General features: G+C 57.7%; 1 protein-coding gene across 4 annotated transcripts; it reads left to right on the forward strand.

The window, feature by feature from the left end:
• The first annotated feature begins 1,056 nt into the window (after positions 1 to 1,056).
• Positions 1,057 to 27,242, forward strand: PTH1R (parathyroid hormone 1 receptor). 4 transcript variants are annotated; one of them, XM_050780557.1, is made up of 16 exons: positions 1,059 to 1,203; positions 4,612 to 4,666; positions 7,044 to 7,166; positions 17,445 to 17,547; positions 19,249 to 19,383; positions 21,334 to 21,444; positions 21,553 to 21,671; positions 21,852 to 21,946; positions 22,137 to 22,332; positions 22,779 to 22,932; positions 24,404 to 24,464; positions 24,791 to 24,857; positions 25,143 to 25,237; positions 25,904 to 26,045; positions 26,128 to 26,169; positions 26,711 to 27,242. In XM_050780557.1, exons 3-16 carry the CDS (start codon positions 7,092 to 7,094, stop codon positions 27,095 to 27,097), a joined length of 1,782 nt encoding a protein of 593 aa, XP_050636514.1. In that variant the 5' UTR covers positions 1,059 to 1,203; positions 4,612 to 4,666; positions 7,044 to 7,091; the 3' UTR covers positions 27,098 to 27,242. The 4 variants fall into 4 exon arrangements, with proteins under 4 accessions (XP_050636516.1, XP_050636514.1, XP_050636513.1 ...); XM_050780559.1 differs by lacking the exon at positions 4,612 to 4,666 and having other exon boundaries at positions 1,057 to 1,203; positions 19,210 to 19,383; positions 25,908 to 26,045; XM_050780556.1 differs by lacking the exon at positions 4,612 to 4,666 and having other exon boundaries at positions 19,210 to 19,383.
• Positions 27,243 to 27,575: the final 333 nt, after the last annotated feature.

The following is a 27,575-nucleotide window of genomic DNA, read 5'->3' on the forward strand; positions in this document are numbered from 1 at the left end:
CCTCCCCAGGAGCCTGGAAGACCCAGGGAGGGGGGCCCTAGGAACGTGCCCAATGGCTGAGGGTGGTTGGGGCCAGCTGCCTCACATGCAGGGCGCTGGGGGCTACAGCTGGAATGTGCTGAGTGGCAGCTGCCACGTGAATCATTATACCTCATCAGGCTGAGCCTAGGACTTCCAGACACAAACCAGCTCAGACTGGGCTCAGGCAGAAGGGCAGCCTCCAGCCGGGTCACAGGGCTGGGGATGAGGCTTCTGGGATCTTGCAGGGTCTCTGTCTCCCTGTCTGCCCACATCTTCATCCTGAGCAACCAGCCCTGGTTCTGAGCACAGCTCGTTCTACAGACCCACAGAGAGGTCATCCTGTCCACAGCCCCCTGCCTTTGGGACCTGTGACGGCTTAAGCAGACCCTGGGCCTGGAAGGGCCTGGGAGGCAGATAGAGAGGGCTTCCTGGCTGACTCCTCACCAGGAGCCCACATTCCAGTGGGCAAGGAGTCAGATATGGGGTGACTGTGGGGCTGTAGGGGTCAGGACACGGGCAGGAGTGGAATGACGCCCCCACCCCAATCTCTTCCGTCTAGGAGCCACTGGGTACCCAGTGCTGGCAGATCAGGCCTTCTTGGGCCTCAGTTGTCCTGCCCGTGACACAGGCAAGAACCACCTCCAGCCCCACTCTGATTTCTCTGGGTGCCTTAAACTTGAGTGAAGTCACTAGTAGGGGCTGTGTTCATACCTCATGGCGGCCTGATATTCCTGAGATGTGGAAAGGACCAGAGGGTCAGACAGGGACACAGAGACTAAGAGAGAGGCGTGGCAGGGCAAGGGGAGGACTACTGAGGCACACACACATGTCTGGCAGCCTGAGTGGGCCCGGTTACCTGGCAGGCAGACCCATGGGTGCTGAGATGAGGGCCCAACCCAGGGCATCTGAACACTGGCATGCTTGGATCTGTCTCTGTTGCCTCCTACTCCTGACTAGGGGTCTGGGACAAAGTCCTGGGCCAGTGTAGGGCTTGGTAAAAAATAATTAATTTTTCTTTTCAAGTGGAAGCTCTGACTCAGGCCTTTTCCTGTCCTCAGCAGCGCTATCCTTGCTTAGGCCTGAGCCACAGAAGCTGCTCAGGGACTATCCATGGCCTCCCCGTGGCCAACTTGAGTCTGCTCTGCAGTTGTAGGCCCGACTTGGAAGGCCCGTGGGCTCCAGGTGAGTGGGGGCCAGGGGAGCCTGGGGGCCTGAGCACAGCTGGGAGGTCCAAGTCTGTGGTTTCCCCGGGGGTGAGTATGTAAGTACCTGGGCCGGCCGTGCTGTGGGGTAGACAAGACATGCCTGCATGGAGACACATCTGTGGACCTGGTGTTATGACAGCAGGGGGCTTGTAACCATGAGGCCAGCAGGGACAGAAAGCCCATACCTCTAGCTCTTTGGGAGTGCTCCCTGGCTGGGACAGAGCCTGCTGGCCCCAGGTGCCCCCATCGTCCCTCCCTTCATCTTCCTGAGAAGCAAGAAAGCCGGGCAGCCGTGCTTCTGCTGCAAGGGGAGGGGGCTGCCCAGCCAGCTGCCATGGGAGCCTCCAGCGACTCCGCCGGGTGTCAGGGGGTGTTTATGAGCAGCCGAAATGGCTGTAAAAGTGGCACCTCGCTTCACTTATGGCCTGGCCATCCCCTCCCCTACTGGCCTCTTGCCTCAAAAAGCTTCCAGAGGGGCCTGGAAGCTGAGAGAGGTCTGGGTGGAGGCATAGCTTGGGGTCAGAGTTCAGCCAGGGGCTAGAAATCAGATTGGGATAAGAACTCAGCCTGAGGCTGGGGCTCATCATGGAGATAGAGCTTAGTCTGGGATCAGGGCTAAGCTTGGATGCAGGCTGACTTTGGGGCTAGTGTTGGGATGAAGCACTGGGGGAATATAAGGACTCAGAAATAGATAGATGTGAGCCATTAGTCCCAGAGAATCCCTGGTCCGGGCAAGGGCAAGGGGTTTTCTGAGGGAGGGAACCAGGCTGCATTGTTCAGAGAGCTGAGCCTCTGCCTTGCTTGTTGGTGTCTGATGCCCACCCTGGCCCCAGGGTCTGTGTACCTTGGCCAGAGCCCTAGTCACAGTGGGATGGCTGCAGCAGAGGCCTGTCAGCCTGGGGCTGCCACACCAGCAGGGGTGGGGCCAGAGTCCGGCCCCTACTGCAGTTCTGAGACCCAGTGACCACCCTGGCTCCTCCTCCTAGGCCCCAGCCTGGGGATTAGAGACAGGGACTCACTCCTACTCCCCACCTCCAGCCAGGCCTTTTCAAACGCCAGTGAAACTAACACTGACCTGACACTAACCAGAAACTGACTAACCAGGCCCCTGGGGCCTGCTTGTCAAAAAGGGCAAGCTGACTCTGCCAGGTGCTTGGGTGCTACCAGTTAATGTGTGACACCCCCACCCTCATGGTGGCACTTTAACCAGAGTCCTGAGGGTGAGAGAGAGGATCTGTGGCCCCACCCACAGCTGTGGAATGTCCAGCAGGGGACTATGGGGTGAGGCACATGAGTTATGGCAAGGGGAATGCCCTTAAGGGGCCCAGCACCCATCAAAGATTCCTCTCTGCAGCCCTCTCCACAGCCCACTCTGGTCCTCCCAAGTACAAACAGTAAGTTTCTAAATCTCAAGTTTTCCCTGGTGTCAGATCTGAAAAGATCTCCTCCCTCAGCCTCTAGTTTTATCTCTCAGTCCTTCCAATCCCTCCATTAATGTTCTTTTCTCATCACCAAGGGGGAAAGCAGGGTGGGAGATCAGTGGTCACAGAACCATAAAACTTAGAGACACAGAAACAGGCATAGGCCAGGTGTGGTGGTTCATGCCTGTAATCCCAGCACTTTGGGAGGCCGAGGCAGGAGGATTGCTTGAGACCAAGAGTTGGAGACCAGCCTAGGCAACAAAGTGAGACCTCATCTCTACAAAAAAAAAAAATTTAATTACCCAGGTGTGGTGGCTCATGCCTGTGGTCCCAGCTACATGAGAGGCTGAGGTGGGAGGATTGCTTGAGCCCAGGAGGTCCAGGCTGCTGTGAGCCGTGACCGTGCCACTGTATTCCAGCCTAGGTGACAGGGCAAGATCCTGTCTGGAAAAAAAAAAAAAATGCTGGGTGTGGTGGCTCACGCCTGTAATCTCAACACTTTGGGAGGCCGAGGCAGGTAGATCACTTGAGGCCAGGAGTTTGAAACCAGCCTGGCCAACATGTAGAAACCCCATCTCCACTAAAAATGCAAAAATTAGCCAGGCGTGGCGGTGCACAACTGTAATGCCAGCTACTCGGGAGGCTGAGGCCAAAGAATTGCTTGAACCTGGGAGGTGGAGGTTGCAGTCAGCCAAGATCACACCACTGCACTCCAGCCTGGGCAACAGCTCTGTCTCAAAAAAGAAAAGAAACAGAGGCATAATAAAGCTGAGACCATTAAAATATAACACCGAAGAACCACAAGTGTTCTTTAGGTGCCCATTCTGGCACCTGGGCCTCTGTCCCAAGGAGCCTACATACCATAGGAGGCAGCCCTGAAATCACAACCTCCCTCCCCAGTAATGGAGGATGTGGGCACACAAGGAGGGAGGGAAGTGTCCTTTACACCAGGCAGAGGAGTATGATCCTGGCAGAGGAAGCAGCAAGGACAAAAGCAGGAGAGTGGATATGTGAAGAAGGCCAGGAGTCTAGCAGACAGTTCCTGTCAGGGAGAGTCATTTTTGGAGGAAACTGTCTCAAATAGCACTGCCCTTGAACACCAGAACAAGAAATGAGGGCAGTGGGCACAGAGAAGGGAGGCAGCCATAGAAATGCATGGGGAGGGCCAGGGCTGGTGGCTCACACCTGTAATCCCAGCACTTTGGGAGGCTGAGGCAGGTGGATCACTTGAGGTCAGGGGTTCGTGACCAGCCTGGCCAACATAGTGAAATCCCGTCTCTACCAAGAAATGCAAAAATTAGCCAGGCTGGTGGTGCACACCTGTAGTCCCAGCTACTTGGGAGAATCACTTGAACCTGGGAAGCGGAGGTTGCAGTGAGCAGAGATCATGCCACTGGACTCTAGTCTGGATGACAAAGTGAGACTTTGTTGAAGAAAGAAAGAAGAAAGAAGAAGGAAGAAGGAAGAAGAAGAAGGAGGAGGAGGAGGAGGAAAGAAGAAGAAAGAAAAGAAAGAAAGAAAGAAAGAAAGAAAGAAAGAAAGAAAGAAAGAAAGAAGAGGAAGAAAGGAAGAAAGAAGAGGAAGAGAGAAAGAAGAAGAGGGAGGAGGAGGAGAAGGAATAAGAAGAAAGAAGAGGAAGAGGAAGAAGAAGGAGGAGGAGGAAGAAGAAAGAAGAAGAAAGAAGAATACATGAGGAATGCACCTGGGAGTGCAGTCTGGAAGCTGGATGGGCTTGAGTCAGCAGAAGGGTGGCTGCAGCTGGATCCTAGGCCTTAGGGCTTGGGCTTGGCAGATTCGCACTGAGGGTTAGAGGACAGGTTTGCCGGCTCTGAAGAGCTCAATATCCACAGACTGAGTCTGGAGAGCCCCTGGAGCCCATGGGCCAGGACGCCCACCCTCGTGGAAACTAAACAGTAAAGTTAACATTGCACTTGAATCAGCTGGCCAACCTCTCCATTTTGCAGATGAGGAAACAGGTCCAGACAGCCGAAGAGTGGTAGTGTCCAGGACACACAACTGGTAAGCGGGCAAGCACAGGCTGCTGCTTAGCCCAGACTCATTTCCTAGGGCCTCATACATTCGCTTCCTCCGCCATCCTTAAAGCCCTCCGCTCCAGGCATCCCCAGCCCCTCCCTCCGCCTCAGTTTCCCCACCTGGTACCGGGAGGTGGTAGGTTTGGGGTCGAAGGTCCCCTCCTCTTAGAGCTCCAGCGTGCCCTCCCCAGCCAAGCACAGAAATCCCTCCCCGTTCAGCCCCAACCCCCGCGGACTCCTCCTTGCCTTCCCCTAGGTCGAGGGTCCCAGACGGATATGAGCCCGCCGTTAGCTTTTGGGAGTGGGGGTGGAGACGGGGGAGGGAGGTGAAGCCTGAGAGTGGATGTCTGGATTGAGCCCCAGGTCTGGCACCCTCAAGTCGCCGGAGTTGGGGCCGGGCGAGCTGGAGAGGCCCGGCCAGCAGCTGAATGGGTCGAGACTCGGAGACCCGGACCCGAAGAGACGCTGGGCAGGGAGGGAGCGGGATGTGTGGCTGCAGACCTGGGCAGGGGTCGGGGCTGGCCTAGGGCCGAGCGGAATGACAGGCCTGGGTTGGGACTGAGGGTAGGGGACGAGGCGAGGGTGGGGCTGGAAGTGGGGGAGGGCGGCAGCAGCCAAGCCGGGCTCGGGGCTGGCAGCCGAGCGGCCTCCCCAGGGACCCCGACCCAGCCCGAACTGGAGCCCAGTGGACTGGCAGCGTCGCGGCCGGGGGCGCGCGGGGGTACCAGGCAGCCTCCCAGGGGATTCGCCCATGAAGAAAGAGGGCTTGCTTCTCCGCTGAGGGTCTCTATTCGCCAGCGGGGACCGGATGATCGGGGGGGGGGGGGGGGGGCGGGGGGAAAGCCCGTGCTTTCCAAAAGAGAATGAAGCGGCGGCGGCGTCCCGGGTTCCCTGCTCGGGTCTCGATGTCACAGCTGCCCCCGCCCCGTCTCCCCGGCACTCACATCCCGCCGCTGTAAGACCCCGGGCCTCGGCCTCTAGCGCAATGTCCCGGGGCGGGGGGCAGCGGGCTCCTCTCGGCCTCTCCACACTCCCGCGTCGGCGGCGGCGGAGGGGGTGGAGGCGGAGAGGCCCGGGAGGGCGCGGGGGAGGGAAGAGGCGCCCGACCTGGGGGGAGGGGAGCGGCAGACGCCGAGGCGAGGGACGCGCACGGCGGGCGGTGGCTCCAAGCGGCGGCCGGGCGGGGGGCGCTGGAGGCTAGGCCGGCCAGTGGGGGGGTATCCCGAGAGCTCCATGAAGTCCCCCCGGGGCCGCGGACGGGGCGCTGGCTTGGGGAGGCTGTCGGGGGGGCCCCGACATCCATGGCAAGGCGGGGGCCGCGGCGGCGCGCTCGGAGTAAGTCGGGGCTGGGGACCTGCGCCGAGGGGAAGTGGCCGGAGTCCGGGAGGAGCGACTCCGGGCCTGGCCGGAGCAGCCAGGCTGCTCTGTCTCGGTGTCAGTCGGCGGCGCCTCCTCGGAACCCGGGGGAGTCGCCAGCCCCGCGCCGCTCGGCTCGGTGGCTTTTTTGGAAACTTGCAAATGTTTTCGTAGAGAGAAAAAGGGGAGGGAGGGAGCGAGGGAGTGACCGAAACGGAGCTTGGGGCCGCTGGAAGAACTGAGGCCAAGGCCGGGGGAGCTAGAGACGGACTGACAGACAGGCAGACCGACAGAGCGTCGGGGCCGCTGGCGCGCCCGAGCCGCACAGGCGCAAGCGGGGCTCGGGCCGAGGATGGGGAAGCGGTGCGGGAGGCGGCTGCCACTGCTGAGGGGCTGGGGTCTCAGGAGGCCGAGCGGCCGGGGGCTGGCGGCCGGAACACCGAAGGGCTCAGTGTGACTGCAAAGTTGGGATCGCGTCCCCTAGCTGCACGCCCCGCGCGACTCAGAACGCGCCCCCTGCCCGGCCCTGACTCCCTACGGGCGAAAGCCGCGGAGCTAAAAATAACAGTCCTGCGCGCCCCCCGCAGACCGCGACCCCGACCCCTCCCCCGCCCCCTCCCCCCACTGGGCGTGGGGCGAAGCCACAGCTCCCATTTCCCCAAAAGAAAAAAAAAAGAAAGAAAAGGCGGCGCGGGAGGGGGGCGGGGGGCGGGCCGGGGGCGGGGGGCCCGGCCATATGGATGTGATTTCTCCGCTCCGAGGCAGACGGGCCGCTCCGCAGCGCTCGGCGCCCGCCCGCCGCCCGCCCGGCCTCCGGCTCTCCCTCCCTCCCTCCTGTCCCTCCCTCCCTCCCTCCTTTGCGCTGCTCGCTCGCTCGCTCGCCCTCAGCGCATGGGCCCCGCGCCGGGCCCCGGGGCCTCGGGCCGCCGGGACGCCGGGGTCCCCTAGGCCGGGGCGTGGGCGGGGCGGCCGGCCTGACGCAGCTCTGCACCCCCTACCACCACCAGGGCCGGCGGCGGCGGCTGCCCCGAGGGACGCGGCCCTAGGCGGTGGCGATGGGGACCGCCCGGATCGCACCCGGCCTGGCGCTCCTGCTCTGCTGCCCCGTGCTCAGCTCCGCGTACGCGCTGGTGAGTCCCCCGCCGCCAACACTCCGGGACAGGCTGCGGGCTTACCCTGGGGTCCACGGGATAGGTCTAAGGCACGCAGTCTTGAGTTCCCCCAGTAGTTCGAACTTTAAGTGAGAGTCCCCTCTGATCCAGGATCCTGGGTGCCTGCTGTCTCTGGGATGTCTGGACTGTGGGTTCCAGCTGCCTGAAGCCTCCCTATTTCTGAAGCCTCGTTTGGGGTCCCAAATCTGGAAATTTGTGGTTGAGGTTTCCCCATCCTCTGCTTCTGTGAGCACCATGGCTGTTTCTCCCTGGAAGATGACAGTGTGACCCAGCAGAAGGCTGGGCTTTGGCCCTGCTACATACTCCCACAGACTTTGCTTTGGGGACCTCTGTTTTCTGCAAGTTTTGTTGCAGTCCCGGACACGGGGAATGTAGGTCTGAAGTCAGAATCATCCAGGCAGGGGGTAGGATTTAGGGGCCCCCTCCAGCCCTCACACACACACATGCACACATGTCTGGCTTCACCCAGGGTAGAAGCTGTTTCTCCAAGGAGGTGGGTGTGGTGTGGCATGGAGGAGCGATGGAGGTCCCTAAAGGAGAGACTGACCTCACAGTGCACCCCTGTAGGAGAAGCACAGCATACCCTGTGGGGAAGTGAGGAGACCCCTGGGAAGACTGTCACTCCCTGAGAGTGGAGACCTAAAAGCAGAATGGTTGGGAAGGCTAGAGGGAGAGGAGAGACAGAGACAAAGCCGGGTGGGGAGGAGAGATTCCCCCCAGCTAGAGGGGTGGACAGACCAAGAACAGCAAAGAAAAATAGGGAGAGACAGGCAAAGGCAGAGAGCTGGAGACGCAGAGTGGGCAGCACCTCCTCCTTCCGGGTCAGGGTCTGGGGGCCACTTTCTCGGAAGGGGGCTGTCCCAGCCCCTCAATCCTATTCCACAGCAACCCCATCCCCTGGGACCAGCCAGTTCCTGAGGAGGCTGTCTGCCTGTGCGCCTAACTTCGAAGCCCCTTCTCCCTGCTCCCCAGTGGGGGCATCTGCCTGCTAGAGAGTGCGGCAGTCAGGTAGCCTCCTCCTCCTAACCAGCAGCAGCTCCTTACACAGGGCAGAGTTCCAGGCGGTTCCCAGGAGCCTGGAATTCCTCCACCTTTGCATGATGCCTGTGTAAGCCTGGACTGTCTTTCTCCATGCCTCAGTTGCCCCATCTCTAAAAAGAGGGCCTGGAAGAAACATCTGCCTGCGAATCCCATCATCAGAGGCTCTCCCTTTCTCTGTGGTCCTCAGCACTTCCCACTTACCTGTGCCTACGCCCTCACAATTCTGGCCCCAGCAAAGGCTCCCCACCAAAGACAGCCCCATACAAGGTCTTGTGGATGGGGAAACTGAGGTTCAGAAGAGCTCAACACCCTCTGCAGAGACACTCCAAGTACTGACGAATGCCAGGGGATAGAGCCACCACCACCCCCGCCACAGTTTGGTGTGACGGTCTGAGGGGTAGACAGGGTGATGGGTGTGGGTGTCCTGAGAGTAAGTCTATGTGTCAGAGCAGGGCTCTGTGGGACTCTGGGCATAGTGTTCATCTGGGTCTGTGTGATTGTGAGTGTCTGAGTCCCTGTGTGAGTTCACGGTGAGCTTCAGTGTCTGAAGCTGTGGGTGCATGACTTGGAGGCGCAGTTGTGTGTGTTTGTGTGTGCCTTTGTGAGCGCCTGTGCACCCGGGCCTATTGTTTTCATATGTGTATTTCATAAATGCTTCTGTAGGGCTTTCTACTTGCCATTGTTCTAAGCAATTCACATACATTAGCTAGTCTAATCCTTCCAGTCACTCTTGGAGGAAGGTTATTGTCCCCATTTTTAACTGGTCCGAATCACACAACCACAATGACCGTTATTTATCTCATGCCAACCCAGTGCCAAGCCCTGTACCTCTATGTGTGTATGGAGTATGGGTACCCAGAGCCCCACTGCTCTCCAGGGAAGCTGGGATATATGCGGAGAATCTTCCAGGCTTCACCCTGGCCCATGTCTGAGGGTAGAAGGAGAGATGCCGGTGTTCAGTCTGCCCAGGACCTTGTTGGGGCATGTGAGTTCACTGGACACTCCCTGGCTTCGGGGCCAGAAGATTGGGACTGAAGGGCGGGGGCAGCCTACTCACCCATCCAATATGCTATGGGCCCCCTGGACTCATCTGGGGCCAGCAAGAAGCTGGCAGCCTCCCAGCTCCCTCTCCTGAGCCCAAAGGGCTACTGCATCCCTTTAGATCTGCACCTATGCCCCTCAAGCCCACCAGCCTTACCTCATGGCCAGTCACCAAACCTGTATGCTACCTGCCCAGCTGGTCCCAAGACCAGGCTCGCATCTCCAGTGACCTCACATTTGGGGGCCAAAGAGCATTCCATCGGGAGGACACTGGTTGTGGCCAGACTCAGCTGGTCCATCTTCTGCTGTACAGGAAATAGTTACCTGGGAGCCTGAGGGTCTGGGAGGGTGGAGTTTGGAGGAAGGGATGGACCCACAGATTGTGAGTAGGAGGCAAAGTGTCACTCTTGTCCTTGAGGATGCGTCCTTCTAAGGACGCATGTACACATGTGGAGGAGAAACTGCAACAAGAGAAGCTGGAGCTCAGCATGGGGCAGGCCTTGAATGTGAAGATGTGACCACCGGGTAGGACTCACAAGAGACTGTGGTGTGGACTGACAGGCTGGGAGTGTGTGGGACCTTTTCCAGCTTGCTCCAGGGGCAGCTTGGCCATGTTGCTTGCTTTTTTTGTTGTTGTTGAGACAGAGTCTCGCTCTGTGGCCCAGGCTGGAGTGCAGTGGTGCAATCTCGGCTCACTGCAAGCTCCGCCTCCCGGGTTCATGCCATTCTCCTGCCTCAGTCTCCTAAGTAGCTGGGATTATAGGCACCTACCACCACACCCAGCTGTTTTTGTATTTTTAGTAGAGACGGGGTTTCACCGTGTTAGCAGGATAGTCTTGATCTCCTGACCTCACGATCCGCCCGCCTCAGCCTCCCAAAGTGCTGGGATTACAGGCGTGAGCCACCACGCCCTGCTGGTTGCTTGCTTTTAAAGACAGGAAGAAACCAACATGTACAGAACAGTGGCTGTCCCCAGATTCTGAGCTAGAAACTGTCACAGATTGTTTTCTCATTTCATCCATTCACCTAGTGATTTCTACGGGAAAGGGCCCTGAGAGTCACACAGTGAGTATGTGGCACAGCAGAATTTGAATCTTTAGACCTTTGCACTGAATTCCTTCCTCCAAAGCAGCACAAGATTTGCTGCTGGCAGGAGATCCTCATGTCTCACTCTGGGTTTTCTCTTTTTCTTTCTTTTTTAAAAATTAAATAATGACCAGGTGCAGTGGCTCACGTGTGTAATCCTAACACTTTGGGAGGCCGAGGCAGGTGGATCACCTGAGGTCAGGAGTTCCAGACCAGCCTGGCCAACATGGTGAAACCCCGTCTCTACTAAGAATACAAAAATTAGCCAGGCGTGGTGGTACATGCCTGTAATCCCAGCTTCTTGGGAGGCTGAGGCAGGAGAATTGCTTGAACCCAGGAGGCAGAGATTGCAATGAGCTGAGATCACACCGCTGCACTCCAGCCTGGGCAACAGAGTGAGACTCTGTTAAAAAAAAAAAATCCTTTTGTTATTTTGTTATTTTTAGCTTCACAACTGATATATGAATATGTTCTTATAAAAGAGTCAAACAAGTCTTTAATCCCAGCTGCTTGAGAAGCTGAGGAGGGAGAATTGCTTGAGCCCAGAAGTTCAAGGCTGTAATGAGCTGTGATCACGCCACTTCACTCCAGCCTGGGTGACAGAGTGAGCCCCTGTCTCTGAAAAGAAAAAAACAGAGTCAATCAATAAAAATTAAACAGAAGCCCTCCTTGATCACTCCCAAGCCCCAGTTCCCTTCTAGGGAAAACCATTTTTAGCGGTTTGGGTAGAGGGGCGTTCTCCTTCCTCTTTCGGTGTGTTTCCAAATAGTACCTCTTTGCGTACATATCAAGTAGATAGTTTCGTCATTGTCTATTTGTCTGGTTGGTTGTTTTTAAATAAATGGTATCGGTTTCTAGATAGGGCTCTGCCACATACATATTTTGACGTAAAGGTGTGTCTTAGAGATCTTCATTTCAGTAAACATGAATTTTTTTTAATGCTACATAGTACTCCAAAACCTGGGACTCATTAAGTAGTCCATAGGAATGTACATTTAGATCATTTCTGCATAATTTGTGTGTATGTCTATGTATGCGTGATTCCAGATGGTGGCAGGGAAGCTCCTTGAAATGCCCTCTGGTGTCCCCATGTGACTGTTTCCTAGTAGGATATTTCTAGATTTTGTCATTGCTGGGTCTGAGAATACACACATTTTTTATTTTAATAGCATGGCCAAATTGCCCTCTGAAAGGCTTGTGCTGCTTTATACTTATACAACACCAAGACCAACCAGGAGGGCCTCTCTCCCCATGCCCACTGTCTCATAGGATGTTAGGAGGATTCTTTGTGTTTCACCTTTGCTATGATAAGTGAAAAATGGTGTCTCTTGTCATTTTAATTTGTTGATTACCAGTGACTTCTGGGCTTTACAGTGAGAGCTTGCTTGGGGCCATTAACCATCGTGCTATGGGTTATTTGTCTTTTTCGTATTGATTTGTTGAAGCTTTTTATATCACCTGCCCTTAAACACATTCACCTCAGCTCTTGAAACAGCTTATGGACAGAGCAGTAGGAGGGGGGCCACGCCCTCCCAGGAACTTGGGTTTTCTTCGGAATGTTTTAATGAGGCGTCAAGTAGCCTCCCCCAGATTCCTGTTGTGGGCCTTCTGGGGACACTCCCTGGTCCAGCCACCACATCAGGAAGGCAGCTATTTCAGAAGGAGAGTCCTCAGGAAAAAGAAAAGGTGGGGCGGGGGTTTTGCAGACCTCTGAAATTGTCTGCAAAATATAGTGTGACTGGGAGAAGGGCGCAAAGTTTTGCTCAGGTTTGCAGAAACATCAGAGACCTTCAAACCCTTAAAAGCCCCAACTCTGGGGCCAGTCTTATGCCCGAGGTGAGACCTAGTGGGATCCCATTCTGCTGAGCAGGCGATGGCTTAGATTAGGCCATACTGTTCTTCTGGGCCTTGATTCCTCAGCCCAGGTAGGGGCTGTTTGTGAAGATCCACCAGGTTCTAGCAGCCAACTCCGCTATCCCAGGCTCCATCCCACTGCCTGCCCCGAAGGCGGCCACGCTGGCTGGCTGGGATGAGAGGCGTCATAGTGCTTCTTCCCCCCCAGCCCCTCCCAGCCCCAAACACAGGCAGCCTGTTCAGGAAGGCCTGGCGAAGGGGAGGAAAAGTCAGCACTTGTCAGCGGTGGTGGGGCAGGACGAGGAGCCTGCTCAGGCCAGCCGGACAGAGAGAGGGCAGCAGGGGTGGGGGAGCAGTCCCAGCCAGCTGGCACAGGAGACATCCAGGGGTGCCAGCATGGGTCCCAGTAGTAGAACCTGGAGGAGGGCTGTAGGAAGGCCAGGAGGTCACGAAGGGGTCTCCTGTTAGCCAGGGTTTTCTCCTTCTGGCTCTGCTGGAGGCATCAACGGCCTCATTCCCAACATCAGAGCCCAATTGTCCTCTACCCAGTTACAGCTGGGGACAAGCTGCCATCACTGGCATCACCGTCACCTTTATGTCTACCCACCTCCGCTGCTGAATCGGCTTTGGGGAAGCTGCCTTAGGAGGTCTGCAAAGGGAGACTTGCTTAATGCAGCAGCTAAAATCCAGGATTGTGGAAAGATGATACCATGGCTGGTGCCAGGGTACCCGTGTGGCTGGGCATTTCCTCCTCTCTTTCCCTTCTTCCAGGGCTGCTGCTCCAGTGTCAAGCAGATCTTAGCTCCACCCCTGGCCCTCCTCTTTCTGTGACTCTTGGCCTGTGTCCCTGTCTGTAAGATGGGGATGTGGTAGAAGGTGCAGGAGGCATGCGTTTTAAAGCTCCTTGCTGACCATGGGGAGGATGTGCTATAGTGGTGGGTATTGGAGCCAAGCACCGCAAGGGCTGGGTTGGGGGAGTAAAGTCAGCCCTCATCAGGACCATAGGAAGAGTGTTGGGGGGATATGGGACACCTGGTGCAGGGCTGAGTGGCCCATAAGTGGTGGTATGAACTAAGTAACCCCTGGCCACAGCCCAGCCCCAGACCCTCAGTCCTTACCCCTGAGACCCAAGATGTGCAGATCCACTGGATCTAAGGGGATGCAAGCCTAAGTCGTCTGCACCCTGGCGCTGGGCCAAGAAGACAGGAACTCTTCAAGGGGGAGAGGGTGGGAGGGGCGGGGAGAAGGGAGTAGCAGACAAGGGGGCATGCCAGGCTGAGACGAGTTACAGCTGTCGGCATTTCTCCTTCATCCCCAGGAGATAAGGCCTCCTCAGCCAGGGCAGAGGCAGAAGAGGGGGTCCTTTTTCCTCCTAAGCTCAAGTGTGGGGGCTCTGGCAGTAACCTGGAATCCTAATGTAAGTCCAGAGTGGTTTCAGAAATGCAAGGAGCCATTGGGATATCCGTCCATCCCAAAAGCTTGCCAGGAACACCTTATCTGGCAGGTCCTCCTGTGGTCCCTGCCCCTAGTCCTCCCTGGGGCTCCATCTCCCATCTGCCCCTCACCATGGGGATGAGATAATCTCCCCCAGTCCCTGGCCTGGCTGGGAGCACCCATGTCACCAGGCAGCAGGGGTGCACATGGTGGGGGTGTGACTTGCTGCTGCTGCTGCTCACAGTATCAACAATAGCGACCAGCTTTTCCTGAGCTTCACCCCTGCACAGGCTTGTTGTGAGGTGCTTCATTTAATCTTCACAACAGCCTTTTTTTTTTTTTTTTTTTTGAAACGGAATTTCACTCTTGTTGCCCAGGCTGGAGTGCAATGGCACAATCTCGGCTCACCAGAACCTCCACCTCCCGGGTTTGAGCAATTCTGCTGCCTCAACCTCCCGAGAAGGTGAGATTACAGGCATGCACCACCACGCCCGGCTAATTTTGTATTTTTCAGTAGAGACGAGGTTTCTCCATGTTGGTCAGGCTCGTCTCAAACTCCCGACCTCAGGTGATCCGCCTGGTTTGGCCTCCCAAAGTGCTGGGATTACAGGTGTGAGCCATCACACCCGGCCAACAACAGCCCTATTATTACCCTGATTTTACAGGAAAACTGAGGCACACTGATTAAGCAACTTTCTCAGACACGAAGCCAGTCAAGGGTGGAGGTGGGATTCACACTCTGGGGCTGGTGGCAGAATCTCCTTGAAGAGGAGGGCACAGCTGGAGAGAGGAGTGAACAGGAGTGGGGGCATTCCAGGCATGGAGCTGTGAGCTAAGGTTTGGAGGGGTAGTGCACTTGGTGTGGGGTTGTCCTCCTCTTCTTGGGAAAGTGCTTCCTTAACTTTAACATGAGTTATTCTTGTTGCAATGGCTGTGCTAACAGAGAAATAGGTCCTAAAGTTCAGGGAGGCCAGAGGTGGGGCCACCACTCCTATGGATGAATGAAGGAGTGTGGGAGCCATGCGTGCTGGAAGCACATATCTTTCCCTCTCCTGAACATCCCAACTCCAGACAAAGGGGTGTGCCTCCTCCTGGCCATGGAGAAGGTAAAGCCAACAGCAGGAGGTAGAGGCTAAGCCAATTCATTGAGCCAGTGAGGGATGTGTTGGTCAGGTTTCATCGGTCAGTCTGCCAAATGGCCACGCAGTTTTCAAGCCATGACTACCTGCCTGTAGTCTAGGCCATCAGGGGTGACCCCCAGTCATATCAGTAGGCTGCTTTGTCTGTTGGGAGGCCCGGTGAGTCAGCGAGTGTCTAGGGATGGGTGGGAGCCTCCATCAGTCACTCCAGAGCTCTCCATCAGCTAGAGAAAATACAGCATAATGGGTTTGTCTTGAGAGGGGTGGAGGTGTCAGAAGGAGGAGGATAGTGGGGAGGGGGTAAGACAACAAGATGGCAGAGGCAGTGTAGATGGTAGTTATTGGGCAGGTGGTAGTATTGGTGATGGTGCTAATGTGTTGCCTTGGTGATGCTGGAGGTGGTGGCAGTGGTGCTGGTGATGTACCAGTGGTGATGGTGCGGATAGTGGTGATGGTGGTTATATTGATGGTTACAGTAGTGCCCATGGTGGTAACGGTGATGCCAGTGGTGGTGGTAGTAGTATACTGGGAGGGACTGGTGATGCTGGTGTTGGTGTTAGTGACAGTAATGATGGTTATTGATGGAGGTACTAGTAGCAACGATGGAAATGGTAGTGAATGGGTGCTGTAAATGGAGTGGGGTGGGCAGGGATCAGCCCCCTCAGCAGCATGGATCCCCCATGTAAGAGGCACAGGGAGAGCTTCAGGTTAGCCTTGGAGGCCCCTGGATCCTGGCAAGTCCAAGTTGTTCTCCCTTAAGCCATCCAGTCATTCTGTGTCTACCTCTACCCCAGCCGGCTCAGCCATAGCTGTGGAAGCAAAGGGACTAGGATAGAGGAGCCTAGGCCAGCCAGCCGACACGTGGGGATCTGCTCCAGCCTTTCCTGGGGTCCACAGCAGTGGTCCAGCCGAGATCTCAGGGTCCACCTCAGCCCCCCAGAGACACCAGAAGCACGGGCCACCCACAGACTCAAAGGCTAAGGAGCTGCCGCCTCACTCACAGACACGCACACGCCGCCCTATGCCCAGAAATACATGTGCACGTGCAAGCTCACAAACACGTCCGGCTTGCGCCCCACACTGACGTGCTGGACAGTCTCCACGTGAGAACGCACACGGACGGGAACACACAAATGCACGCGCCGGCCACTCGGGGATGCGCCGCCACTTGCGCGCGCACGCAGAGGGACGCGCACGCGGCTCCGCTAAGTGGAACCAGCAGAACCCGAGGCCGGCCGAGCCAATTGGAGACTCCTTGGCCCTGGAAGCCATCGCTGCTGCCGCCAAGAGACGCGGTCAATTAACTTCTCCCTGCAGCCAGGCTCCCTGACCTGGCCCGCCCCATCCCCGACCCGCCTCCTTCCTCCCCTGCCTCCTCTGGGTCCTCCCGCCCTGCACAGCCACGCTCGAACTGCAGGGCCCCGGCCCCGCCACGGCGCATCTGAAGGATGAGGCTCTGCCCCGGAGCTGAGGAGACGTAGCCTTTTGGGAGAGGGGTGGAGGGGGTCATCTCAGGGGACATACCCCTGCCCAGGGGTCGGAGGAAACACGGCCCTGAATTAGGAATGGGGCTGAGGGCTTGACAGCTCCGCCCTGGGGAGGTATCAGAGGCTGCCTTAACCTCTGCGGGTCACACTCACGGGATGGCTGGGCTGGGCACACGAAGCTGTTCCCGGGGCGGGATGCTGCCTTTACCCCGACTCCTTTTCTCCTAAGTCAGAGGATAGAGGCTCAGACCCCTCAGCAGCCACCTGCTCAGGGGTGAGCCTCCTCCCGCATATTTCATTTCCTTTCTTATAATGAGGCCAGTGAGTCCCTGTGGGTGACAGCCAGGGCCCAGGGTGTGCAGGCTGGAGGGAAGGGAAAGGACATTCCAGGCAGAGAATAGCAGGAGTGAGGGCCTGAGTGTCATCAGAACTCCGGAGTCGGCTTGGATGGAGGGAACTCCCAGATAAGCAGTGGAATGAGAGGGACTCCCACCCACAGCCAGCACCAGAGTGCCCAGCCGAACCCAGGCTGCGTGCCAGCAGTTCCTCTATCCTTTCTCTCTTTCTCTCTCTCTCTCTCTCTGTCTCTGGATTGTAAGGAGGGGAGGCATTGAGGCACTCACCATTCACTGGGGACAGCATTGACTGGGGATCTGGACCAAGATGGAAACTGGTGACTCCCAAGGCCCCCCAGGGTGCCAGTACTTGAAGGACTCCAGGCTGGGTTTGTCTCCCCAGAGTTCACCACTCCTTATCCACCCCTCGCCCCCGACTCACGTCCCCAGCAGGCAGCCGGGATCCTATGTGGATCCATCCTGGGACATTCCATTCCAGTCCCATGTACCCCTGGGGAAAGCACTGGACAGAGAGTATCAGTGACTGCAGCCTACAGGGTTACTGGCGGGCAGGCAGGAGACAGCCCTCCACCCTTTTTCCGTTCAATCAGGCAGGCCCTACCCGTCAGAGCCACAGCTTCCCATCTGTAAGGTGCAAGCTCCATAGAGCAGATTCTCCACACTCAGGGGGAAATCCCACCTTCCCTCTAGAGTCAGGGCCTTCTGAAAGGGGGTAATCCCTCTGGGAAATTGGGATGTCTCTGGGACCTGCTGCTGCGCCAGAAAGTCCTGCCTGTGGTCTGACCTTCGGCTTGGCAGGTGGATGCAGATGACGTCATGACTAAAGAAGAACAGATCTTCCTGCTGCACCGTGCTCAGGCCCAGTGTGAAAAACGGCTCAAGGAGGTCCTGCAGAGGCCAGGTGGGGGTCAAAGGAAGAGGGTCTGGGGATGAGGCCAGGTGAGGGAGGGGCCAGTCGAGGGGGGGAACCCAGGATACAGAGCCAGGTGAAGGCTCTCTGTGGGGGTGGACTCAGGTAAAGGGCGCCAGGCCGAAGTGAGGACTGAAGTGGGGTGTGTGGTGCAAGAGTGGAGTCAGCAGGCTCGGACATCCTTGGCTTGTCCTAAGTCTTGAGCTCAGGTCCCTGTGTTGCCCACCACCAGCGCTCAAACTGATGACTGTCGGGTTAATCTCATCAACTGAAGAGGCCCAGACCCCAACTGACTGGAGGAGAGGAGCAGCTTCCTCGCCTGACAAGTTCTTAGGGTTCTGCAGGGGTTGAGGCTGGTGCACGCCCAGAACACAAGCACACAATGACACACACACTCTGTGGCACACAGATTTTGCTCACATTCACAGAGACTCACATGGTCTCTGCAGTCACAGCCCCACTGATGCCAGCCCCAACAGTGGCTCCCAGTCACATCGAGATCTAGGGGGTCAGGTGGGCCTCCTCACTCTGGGTCCTGAACCCAGCCCCTCTTCTTAGTTGTGAAAGCCTGGAGGGAGCCTCTCTTTGCCCCTCACCATCCACCATGGAGCCTCTCTCTTCCTGCTCTACCAGATCCTGCTACCCACATCCCCACACTGAGGCCTGAGGGTGGAGGCAGGAAAATGAACACAGTCATTCTCATCCCAGTCCAGGCTGCCTGGACTCAGCTTCCCATCATTGCCATAGACCCGACATGTGAGGGCCAGTGGGGCCTAGCTTGGGTGGTGGCTGAAGGAATACAAGTCAGAAAATGAGGAAGACTTTGTGGCTAGGAAGAAAGACCTCTCCAGCCTGGGCAACATAGTGAGATCCCATCTCTACAAAAAAAAATTAAAAATTAGCCAGGTGTGATGGTGCACACCTGTAGTCCCAGCTATAGGGGAGGCTGAGATGGGAGGATCACTTGAGCACAGGAGTTTGAGGCTGCAGTAATTCGTGATCATGTCACTGTACTCCAGGCTGGGTGACAGAGGGAGACCTTGTCAAAAAAAAAAAAAAATGACCTCCAGCATCTCTCCAATGAGAAGACAGGCCAGGCTCCATCTCAGATGAGGCATCTTCAGGGCCACTGTGGAAGCTGTGAACCACATACTTGAGGGTCCAGGGCAGGGGATAGTGTGGCCTTCTCTGTCCACTCTTGACTGTACCACCTTGCTCTTGTCTTCTCACCACCAGCTTCTTTACCTGCACAGCACTCAGGCCAGACTTCATTTTCGCCATGTAACCTGTCCATTGACATCTCCACCCACTCTGTCTGCTTTCAGTGTGCGCCCCCTGGTGGGGCCTTCACTGCTGCGTGGCCTTGGCCCCCACTCCTGACTCCTGGGTGGGAGGATACTGCCTCTGTTCTGTCTTGCCCATGTTTAGTGCTCACCCCACTAGCTGATCCTGCACTCCCATTCCAACCCTGGGGGACAATCTCCACCTCCTCTTATTACTTCACCTGGCAAGCACTTTACACTTTGTTAAACACCTCCTCACCCATCGTCTCAGATCTCCCAACAGCCTGGTGTCAGCAGGGCAGGAGACAACCCCCCCATTGTACAAAGGGGGAGTCTAAGGCTGAAGAGTACCCCGGGTCTCCTGTTGTAGCACAGCTGACAGCCATCATTACCACCCTGGTTTCTCCAGCCAACATAATGGAATCAGACAAGGGATGGACATCTACATCTACATCAGGGAAGCCCAGGAAAGATAAGCCATCTGGGAAGCTCTACCCTGAGTCTGAGGAGGACAAGGAGGCACCCACTGGCAGCAGGTACCGAGGTATGTCTCTGCTTCCATGCATCCAGCTGGCATGGGCTTGGATCTGCCCACCCCCACTGCACTGTCCCTGTCATGTGAGCACATGCTTCTTGGCTCTTATAGAAAGTAAAAGGCAAGGGGCTGGGAGAAGACAGAGTCTAGTGGGAAGGAAGGGGAGCTGAATGGCTCAGGCCTCAGAGAGAGATGAACAGAGAACTTGCCAGCACCGCGCCAAGAGTGGACCCAGGGTTACGGCCCCACCCATGGCGAGAGAGATGACAGAGAACCCTGGGGGACAGAGGGGCAGGGAGAGATATACAAAGACAGAGAATGGCACATAGAGAAAGACAGGGAGAGGCATGGAGACAGAGATCAACGGAAAGGCAGGGAGAGACAGTCATAGAGACAGAGGGGACCACGAGGCACACACTGAAGTCTAGGGCTTAGTGTGTCAGAGGAGGTACACGGGGACACATAGTGGGGAAGGCCACAGAAATAGAACAGGAGAGGAGGGCAGTGGCAGAGGGTGGGGCCAGAGGCAGTGGGACAAGTTGGGGAGAAGAGAAGGGAGGGAAGCAGATGAGGAGAGGCAGACACAGAGCCCAGGCTTTGGCCACAGGGCCAGTTTGAACCGGCCGGGTGGGCAGCGGATTCCAGATGGGCCACATCTGGGAGGCTGTGGTCACCCTGTGGCTCCCTGGGGACCAGAGGGAATTGTGGGCCTGGCTGGGTGGGGCTGGGAATATGGCGCCCAGGACAGAGAGCCTTTCACCAAGCCAGGGCGGGTCCAGCCATTGAGGCAGCCTTCCAGGGTGGCTGGAGAGTCCTGTGGTTGGAGCCCTACAGAGAGAGAGAAGGGGGCTGTAAGCTGGGAGTGGAATGTGGAAGATCCAGAGGCTGGGGAACCTCCAAGATCACTTAGCCTCCCCGCAGTGAGGCTGGGTCTTCAAAGTGGGATGCCACCCTACTTTGAATCCCACCATTAGCACTGAGATTTGGGGAATCGTATCTCCCCCAGCAGTGGCCGTGGGAGTCTCACAGCAGGTACTCAGGGCAGGCATTGGGTGGTGGTAGAAGCGTGGACCGATGTGGTTAATCCCAACTTCCCAATGAGGAAATGGAAATAGAAAGACCGGGGACACCTGCGTGAGGTCAGCAGCAACTTGGAGTCCAGCTGGCACTAAAAACCAGACCTCCTGCCTCCTGTCCGTGGTCCCAGGGGAAGGGGCACACAGGGAGCCTCCCAGCTGAGGGAGAGTTAATCTGGGTACTTGCTCTTCTTCAAGGACATCTGGAAGGTGGTTCCAAGAGCAGAGAGAAAGGCGAGAGGCCTGGCCTGGGGTTGAGTACTTGAAGAGGACAGGGCCCTGTGTTGTATGACCTTGGCAACTTGCCTACCTCTCTTGGCCTCTGTCAGCCCATCTGAAAAATGGGGCCAGTGCCAGTACCTGTATCTCAGAGGCCATAGTAAATTCTATGAGGCCAGTTGGGTGCAGGGCACAGAAATATATTTTCTCCAGAATGCTCCAAAGCCTGAATTTTTCTGCCTGGGGCACACCTGTCCCTGCAGGAACCAACAACCACTCATGGGCCAGGCGTGGCGGCTCACATCTGTAATCCCAGCACTTTGGGAGGCCCAGGTGGGTGGATCACCTGAGGTCAGGAGTTTGAGACTAGCCTGACCAAGATGGAGAAACCCTATTTCTACTAAAAATACAAAATTAGCCAGGTGGCGCATGCCTGTAATCCCAGCTACTCGGGAGGCTGAGGCAGGAGAATTGCTTGAATCCAAGAGGCGGAGGTTGCGATGAGCCGAGATCATGCCATTGCTCTCCAGCCTGAGCAACAAGAGCGAAACTCTGTCTAAAAAAAAAAAAATACACACACACAGACGTATTCATCCTTCTGGGTCACTAACCATGGCCTTGACTCTCCCTTGGTATCCCCTACCCTGTCTGTCTCTGGGCACAGGGCGCCCCTGCCTGCCTGAATGGGACCACATTCTGTGCTGGCCGCTGGGGGCACCAGGTGAGGTGGTGGCTGTGCCCTGTCCGGACTACATTTATGACTTCAATCACAAAGGTGAGGCCTGCTGGAAGGGGTGGGGATCAGCGGGAGGCTGAGACTTGGAGCTACGGGTTCAGTGCCTCCAGACCTCCCTGCCTGCCCTGACCTCCCATGGACCTGCAGGCCATGCCTACCGACGCTGTGACCACAATGGCAGCTGGGAGCTGGTGCCTGGGCACAACAGGACGTGGGCCAACTACAGCGAGTGTGTCAAATTTCTCACCAATGAGACTCGTGAACGGGTGCGAGCCTTTCTCCTCCCCAACGTGACCGGGATAAATTCACTCCCACCCCACGGGTGACCCCTGACCCAGCCCTGACTCCTAACCTTGACTCCTCCAGCAACCTTACCCTGGCCTCTTGCTCTTACCCTGATGCTAACCCTGGGTCCCAGGGATCTGACTGTGTCTCCCCCCGCACAGGAGGTGTTTGACCGCCTGGGCATGATCTACACCGTGGGCTACTCCGTGTCCCTGGCGTCCCTCACAGTAGCTGTGCTCATCCTGGCCTACTTTAGGTGGGCGGGGCGAGAGGCCTTGGGACATCTTGGAGGAGGGGGTGGTGGCCGAGGTCTGATGCAACTCCTTCCCTGCACCCATCACCCCCGGCGGGTGTCCCTACCTACCGCGCACAGCCCAGCTTCCTGCCCATGCCCACCTGCCGCGCGTCCCCGTGCCCCCACCCACGGTGATGTCGGCGCCCCGCAGGCGGCTGCACTGCACGCGCAACTACATCCACATGCACCTGTTCCTGTCCTTCATGCTGCGCGCCGTGAGCATCTTCGTCAAGGACGCGGTGCTCTACTCTGGCGCCACGCTCGATGAGGCTGAGCGCCTCACCGAGGAGGAGCTGCGCGCCATCGCCCAGGCGCCCCTGCCGCCTGCCACCGCCGCTGCCGGCTACGTGAGTGCCCCTCCGCCCGCCGGCTCCCAGTGCCGCCACTGGCCTCTGGCCTCTTGGGGTCCCGCCCCGCCCCCCCTCCAGCCCAGCCCTCGCCCTGCCTGCCTCCTGCCAGCCCCACTAGCTTCAGCCACTGAAACCTGTCTCACAGGGTCCCTTGCAACCCTCAGCTCTGCCACCAACCCTGCTGCCAAGGGCTCAGGGTCCCACATGCCCCGTGCTGCCATCAAGGCTCCTGCCTCAACCCAGTACCCCCCAGCCACTCTACCTCTTCACTTTGCCTCCTGCCCCTGACACCACACCCCACTGAGAGAGCCCCCGAGCGGAGCCTGCCCCTTCCTGGCCTGTTTGGCCTGCACCACTTGTCCCCTCCCGCCACCCCAGCCCCCCAGCCCAGCCCTGACTTCCGGGAGGCAGGCCCTGCCCTCTAACACCAGCTGGTCTCTTAGGCGGGCTGCAGGGTGGCCGTGACCTTCTTCCTTTACTTCCTGGCCACCAACTACTACTGGATTCTGGTGGAGGGGCTGTACCTGCACAGCCTCATCTTCATGGCCTTCTTCTCAGAGAAGAAGTACCTGTGGGGCTTCACAGTCTTCGGCTGGGGTACGCGGGCACAGCGGGTAGTGAGGTGCCGGCAGGGATGGGATCATGGGCGACGGAGAGGGCAGCCCCACACAGCACATCCCGCCCCAAGTGGAACAGCAGGAGAGAGGCCTGCCGCCCTGTGATCCTGACCCCATTCCAGGCTTGGAACAGCAGGGCTGGGCCCGGGATCAGGTTCACCTGGGGTTAGATTCACCTGAATTGAGGCTCAGCCTAAGGACAGGGGAAGGAGGGACCATCAGGCCAAGATTCAACTCAGGATCAGAGTAGGATACTGGGTCAGAGGTCAGCCTGGGGCTGGAACTGGGATCTGCCCACACCATTGCCAGCCTCAGCAGGCCTGCGGGGTCCATGGCCCAGAGCCGTGGGCCCAGCACCTCAGCATCACCTGGGCTTCACAGCCTCTCTGCAGAATGGGTTGCTGGAGCCGTGCACTCCTCCCAACCCCCTACAGGCTCTGGGATCCAGTTACCGATAATTGTCCATTATTGTTGGCAGCTGCAGAGCTTGGCTGGGCTCCGGGACAACTGGCCAGACTGCAGAGGGGTGGGCCGGGTGGCTGGAGCCCTCTCCGCAGTCAGCACCCAGAGGCCTGCAGGTCAACAGCCACCACCTCCCTGACCCTCGACATACATCCTGACCCTGACCTCACCATGACAAGCCCCAGAGTTGGGGAGACCTGAGCTGGTCCCAGGAACTGATGCAGGCTCTGGGGCTAGGAAGTGTCCTAGTGGGCTGGCAACATGCAGATTGGGAGTGCATAGGATCCTGGGGCACAGGAATGTCACAGCTCTTTTCTTACCCTAAATCCAGGTCATACCCTGTCCCTCCAAGGGTGGACCAGGCCTAGAGTCAACTTGGTGGTGTGCAGTTGGGGAGGACCTGGGGCTCCCTTCCCAGAGGCACAGCTCACCCAAAGATGCCATGTGCCCCTTGAGCTGGCACAGGCCAGGACATACCAACACGCCGAGGCTTCCCTGTGGCCTCTGCTTGGGACAAAAACCTCTCACCCCATCCAGTCTCATCCATGAGGGCTGGGACCTTTCAAACCAGGTTTTGGGAGTGCTGTGCTGGGGCAAAAAAAAAAAAAAAAAAAATATGCGGAAAATAGGCTCCCGCCCCATGGGAGCTGTAAGTTCAAAGCAGTGCCCTCTGCAGAGGAAATGGACAGGGCATGGATCAGTTAGTGATACCTTATTATTATATTATACCTTGTACCCAATATATGTGCATATGACATGGAGCCAAGATGGGGGCAGAGGCTGAGCTGGGTTTTGAGGGCTGGAGCCCTAAGGGGAGGCTGTTAGGGCACTACATGGCAGAGTGTGGCTCTGTCACCAAGTGGCCCAAGTGCCCAGGGTCAGGGGCTCAGGGCAATGGTGGGGTAAGCTGGGGGTCATCAAGGATGAGGGGGGATGACCTTGTGGACAGTAGCCACAGCCCTGCACACTGTCCCCCTCTGTGCCCGCAGGTCTGCCCGCTGTCTTCGTGGCTGTGTGGGTCAGTGTCAGAGCTACCCTGGCCAACACCGGGTAGGTCCAGGTGGAGAAGGGGCCCAGGCAAGAAGCACCCCTGGGTCCCTTTTCTTCCAGGAAGCATGTGAGAGGGCGTCCTGTACCCTGGCCTCCAATGGCCCAGCCTCAGGAGTTCTCAGTCTAGCCTCCAGCCAGGAGCACCCTCAGGGTCACAGGAGGCTAGTTACAAAGATGCCTGTGAGGGTGGCCTGAGGCCTGGCCACACCCAACCCCCCTGCCCTGTGTCCTCAACAACTAATGTCACCAGACCAAATCTGGGCCTCTGTGGGCAGTCTTAGGATGGGAACAGGAGGGGTGGGAGCTAATGCCTCAACCTCCCCCAGGTGCTGGGACTTGAGCTCCGGGAACAAAAAGTGGATCATCCAGGTGCCCATCCTGGCTTCCATTGTGGTGAGCATGGGTGGGCTGCTGGCCACAGGGGAGGGTGGGATGTGTGCCTGGGCCCCCCGGAACCAGCCCCTGACAGGGACCTAGGAGGCTTCCCTGGACCCCAGTGTCAGAGCCACAGAGGCCGGAGGACCAGCTGATCCACACTCCAGCCCAGAAAGGAAAACCAAGGGCCCAAGGAGCCACCCAGAGACGCAGTGACAGAGCAGAACCTATGGCCGTGGCTGCCAGGCCTTGCCCCGCCCCGCTAGGGTGCAGCCTCCAGACGCAGCCCCCTCACTCCCACAGCTCAACTTCATCCTCTTCATCAATATCGTCCGGGTGCTCGCTACCAAGCTGCGGGAGACCAACGCTGGCCGGTGTGACACGCGGCAGCAGTACCGGTGAGCCCACCATGTCTGCCATGCGCTGGCTCCTCAGGGGTCCCTGAGTCCCGGCACCATGTACCCCAGGAAAGACAGTGGCCCCACAAACGAGCCTGGGGCAAGGGAAAGGACCCAGCGTCTGACTCCCTGGCTGTCCTCACCCACCTGGCCTGCCCAGCAGTGATGGGAGGCCCTAGGGGCACCCCAAAGCCAGCCTGCCCACTTGTATGAGGCCCTGCACTAGAGCTGGAGTCTGTGAGGGTGGGACAGACTTGAACCTCTCCTCAAAGAGTTGGTTGCAGGGAGTCTGAGGAACAGGTAGGCGGTAGGTGGCCCCAGGAAGGCTGCAGCTCAACTGAAACCTGAGGAGTGGACTGTGGGATAGTGAGGTTCAACCTTGGAGGGGAGTGCTTGCCAGCTGAGGGCTCCACAGGTGCGAAGGGCCCAGGGACAGGGGGACTGTCATTTGAAGTCCGCTCCGAGACACCGCTGAGAACCAAGGGGCCCTATTAGCACTTGGCCCGGACGGCAGCCATGCAGGTGAACTGGGTTGTCCTCCTGTGGTGACTTGAGCCCTGGGTCCCTTTGAGCTTCCGGAGCCTGGGGCTGGCAGGGTGGGGGGTGGCACGATGCTTGCTGAAGGGGAAGTAGCTTGGCCCTGACCTACTTGCCCCGCTGGCCCAGGAAGCTGCTCAAATCCACGCTGGTGCTCATGCCCCTCTTTGGCGTCCACTACATCGTCTTCATGGCCACACCATACACCGAGGTCTCAGGGACGCTCTGGCAAGTCCAGATGCACTATGAGATGCTCTTCAACTCCTTCCAGGTGCGCAATGCTGGCCCTGGCCTGGCTGAGGGTGGGAAGGGTTCCGGGGACAGGCCCTGATTCCAGACACCCCTCTTCACAGGGATTTTTTGTCGCCATCATATACTGTTTCTGCAATGGCGAGGTAAGCAGGAGACAGTGTTGGCGCAGGGCACGGTGGGGCAGATACCCCAGAGGCTTCCTCAGGCTCATTTCTCCATTCTTCCACCCCGTTACTTCTTTGTTCCTCCAACAACACCCCTGAGGACATGCTGAAAGCAGAGAAGTCTTTCCAGATGATGCAGGCTCAGGATGTGCTAGGATCTGGGGACTCTTCGGTCACCAGATACTTGGCATAGCCAAGTGCCTTCCCAGCCCCATCATTGAATTCTCTGACCCAGATTGGAGGACTCAGCCACCTTTGGGGCAATTTGAACCTTGTAGATTCTGGGTGTGTCAGTTGCCTGCAGCCAAACACCCTGTTCTGAGGATGCGATGTAGATTCTAGGTGTGTCAGTTGCCTGCAACCAAGCACCCCGTTGTGAGGATGGGATTTCACTTGGCCTTGGAGTTTCCCAGGAGCCCCCTATTCCCGTTTTCATTCTGTGCTGGGTGTCCAGGGGCAGGGATGGGGCATCGCTGGGGTTGGGAGATACACCTGACTGCCTCACCCCTACTGCCCCAAGGTACAAGCTGAGATCAAGAAATCTTGGAGCCGCTGGACACTGGCACTGGACTTCAAGCGCAAGGCACGCAGCGGGAGCAGCAGCTATAGCTATGGCCCCATGGTGTCCCACACAAGTGTGACCAACGTCGGCCCGCGTGTGGGACTCGGCCTGCCCCTCAGCCCCCGCCTACTGCCCACTGCCACCACCAATGGCCACCCTCAGCTGCCTGGCCATGCCAAGCCAGGGGCCCCAGCCCTGGAGACCCTCGAGACCACACCACCTGCCGTGGCTGCTCCCAAGGACGATGGGTTCCTCAACGGCTCCTGCTCGGGCCTGGACGAGGAGGCCTCTGGGCCTGAGCGGCCACCCGCCCTGCTACAGGAAGAGTGGGAGACAGTCATGTGACCAGGCGCTGGGGGCTGGACCTGCTGACATGGTAGATGGACAGATGGACCAAAGATGGGTGGTTGAATGGTTGCCCACTCAGAGCTGGGGCCAAGAGGAAAAACAGGGAAAAAAAGAAAAAAAAAAAAAAAAAAAGGAAAAGGAAGCGGTGTGTGGCTTCCTGTAGCCCAGACTGGGGACTCGCTCCAAGAGGGCGGGGCTGGGAGCCAAAGAAAGCTGTGGGGGGAGGGCCATGAGTCATGGAGGAATCCTCAGGTCTCACTTTAGAACCAGGAGGGATCAGGCCTATGGTATCATCCAGCAGAAAGGGCCCAGAGAGGCTCAAGTCTGCAGGGGTCACACAGCAGCCAAGTGGACCCACGTGGGAATCCAGCCTCAGCCTCCGTTGCCGCCAGCTGTGGAGCTGCTCTCCACACTTGTACCGAGGCCCCGTGGGGAACCAGGCTCCTCTAGGCCAACTCTTCTGACTGCTGGCCCC

Source organism: Macaca thibetana, chromosome 2 (genome assembly GCF_024542745.1).
Source record: "Macaca thibetana thibetana isolate TM-01 chromosome 2, ASM2454274v1, whole genome shotgun sequence".
Lineage (NCBI taxonomy): Eukaryota > Metazoa > Chordata > Mammalia > Primates > Cercopithecidae > Macaca > Macaca thibetana.

Excerpts from the sequence above, each read along its gene's own strand:
- PTH1R (XM_050780556.1), top strand. The coding sequence starts at position 7,092 with ATGGGGACCGCCCGGATCGCACCCGGCCTGGCGCTCCTGCTCTGCTGC. Across the intron at positions 25,238-25,903 it reads GACACGCGGCAGCAGTACCG|GAAGCTGCTCAAATCCACGC; the intron begins GTGAGCCCACCA and ends CCGCTGGCCCAG. Across the intron at positions 26,170-26,710 it reads ACTGTTTCTGCAATGGCGAG|GTACAAGCTGAGATCAAGAA; the intron begins GTAAGCAGGAGA and ends TACTGCCCCAAG.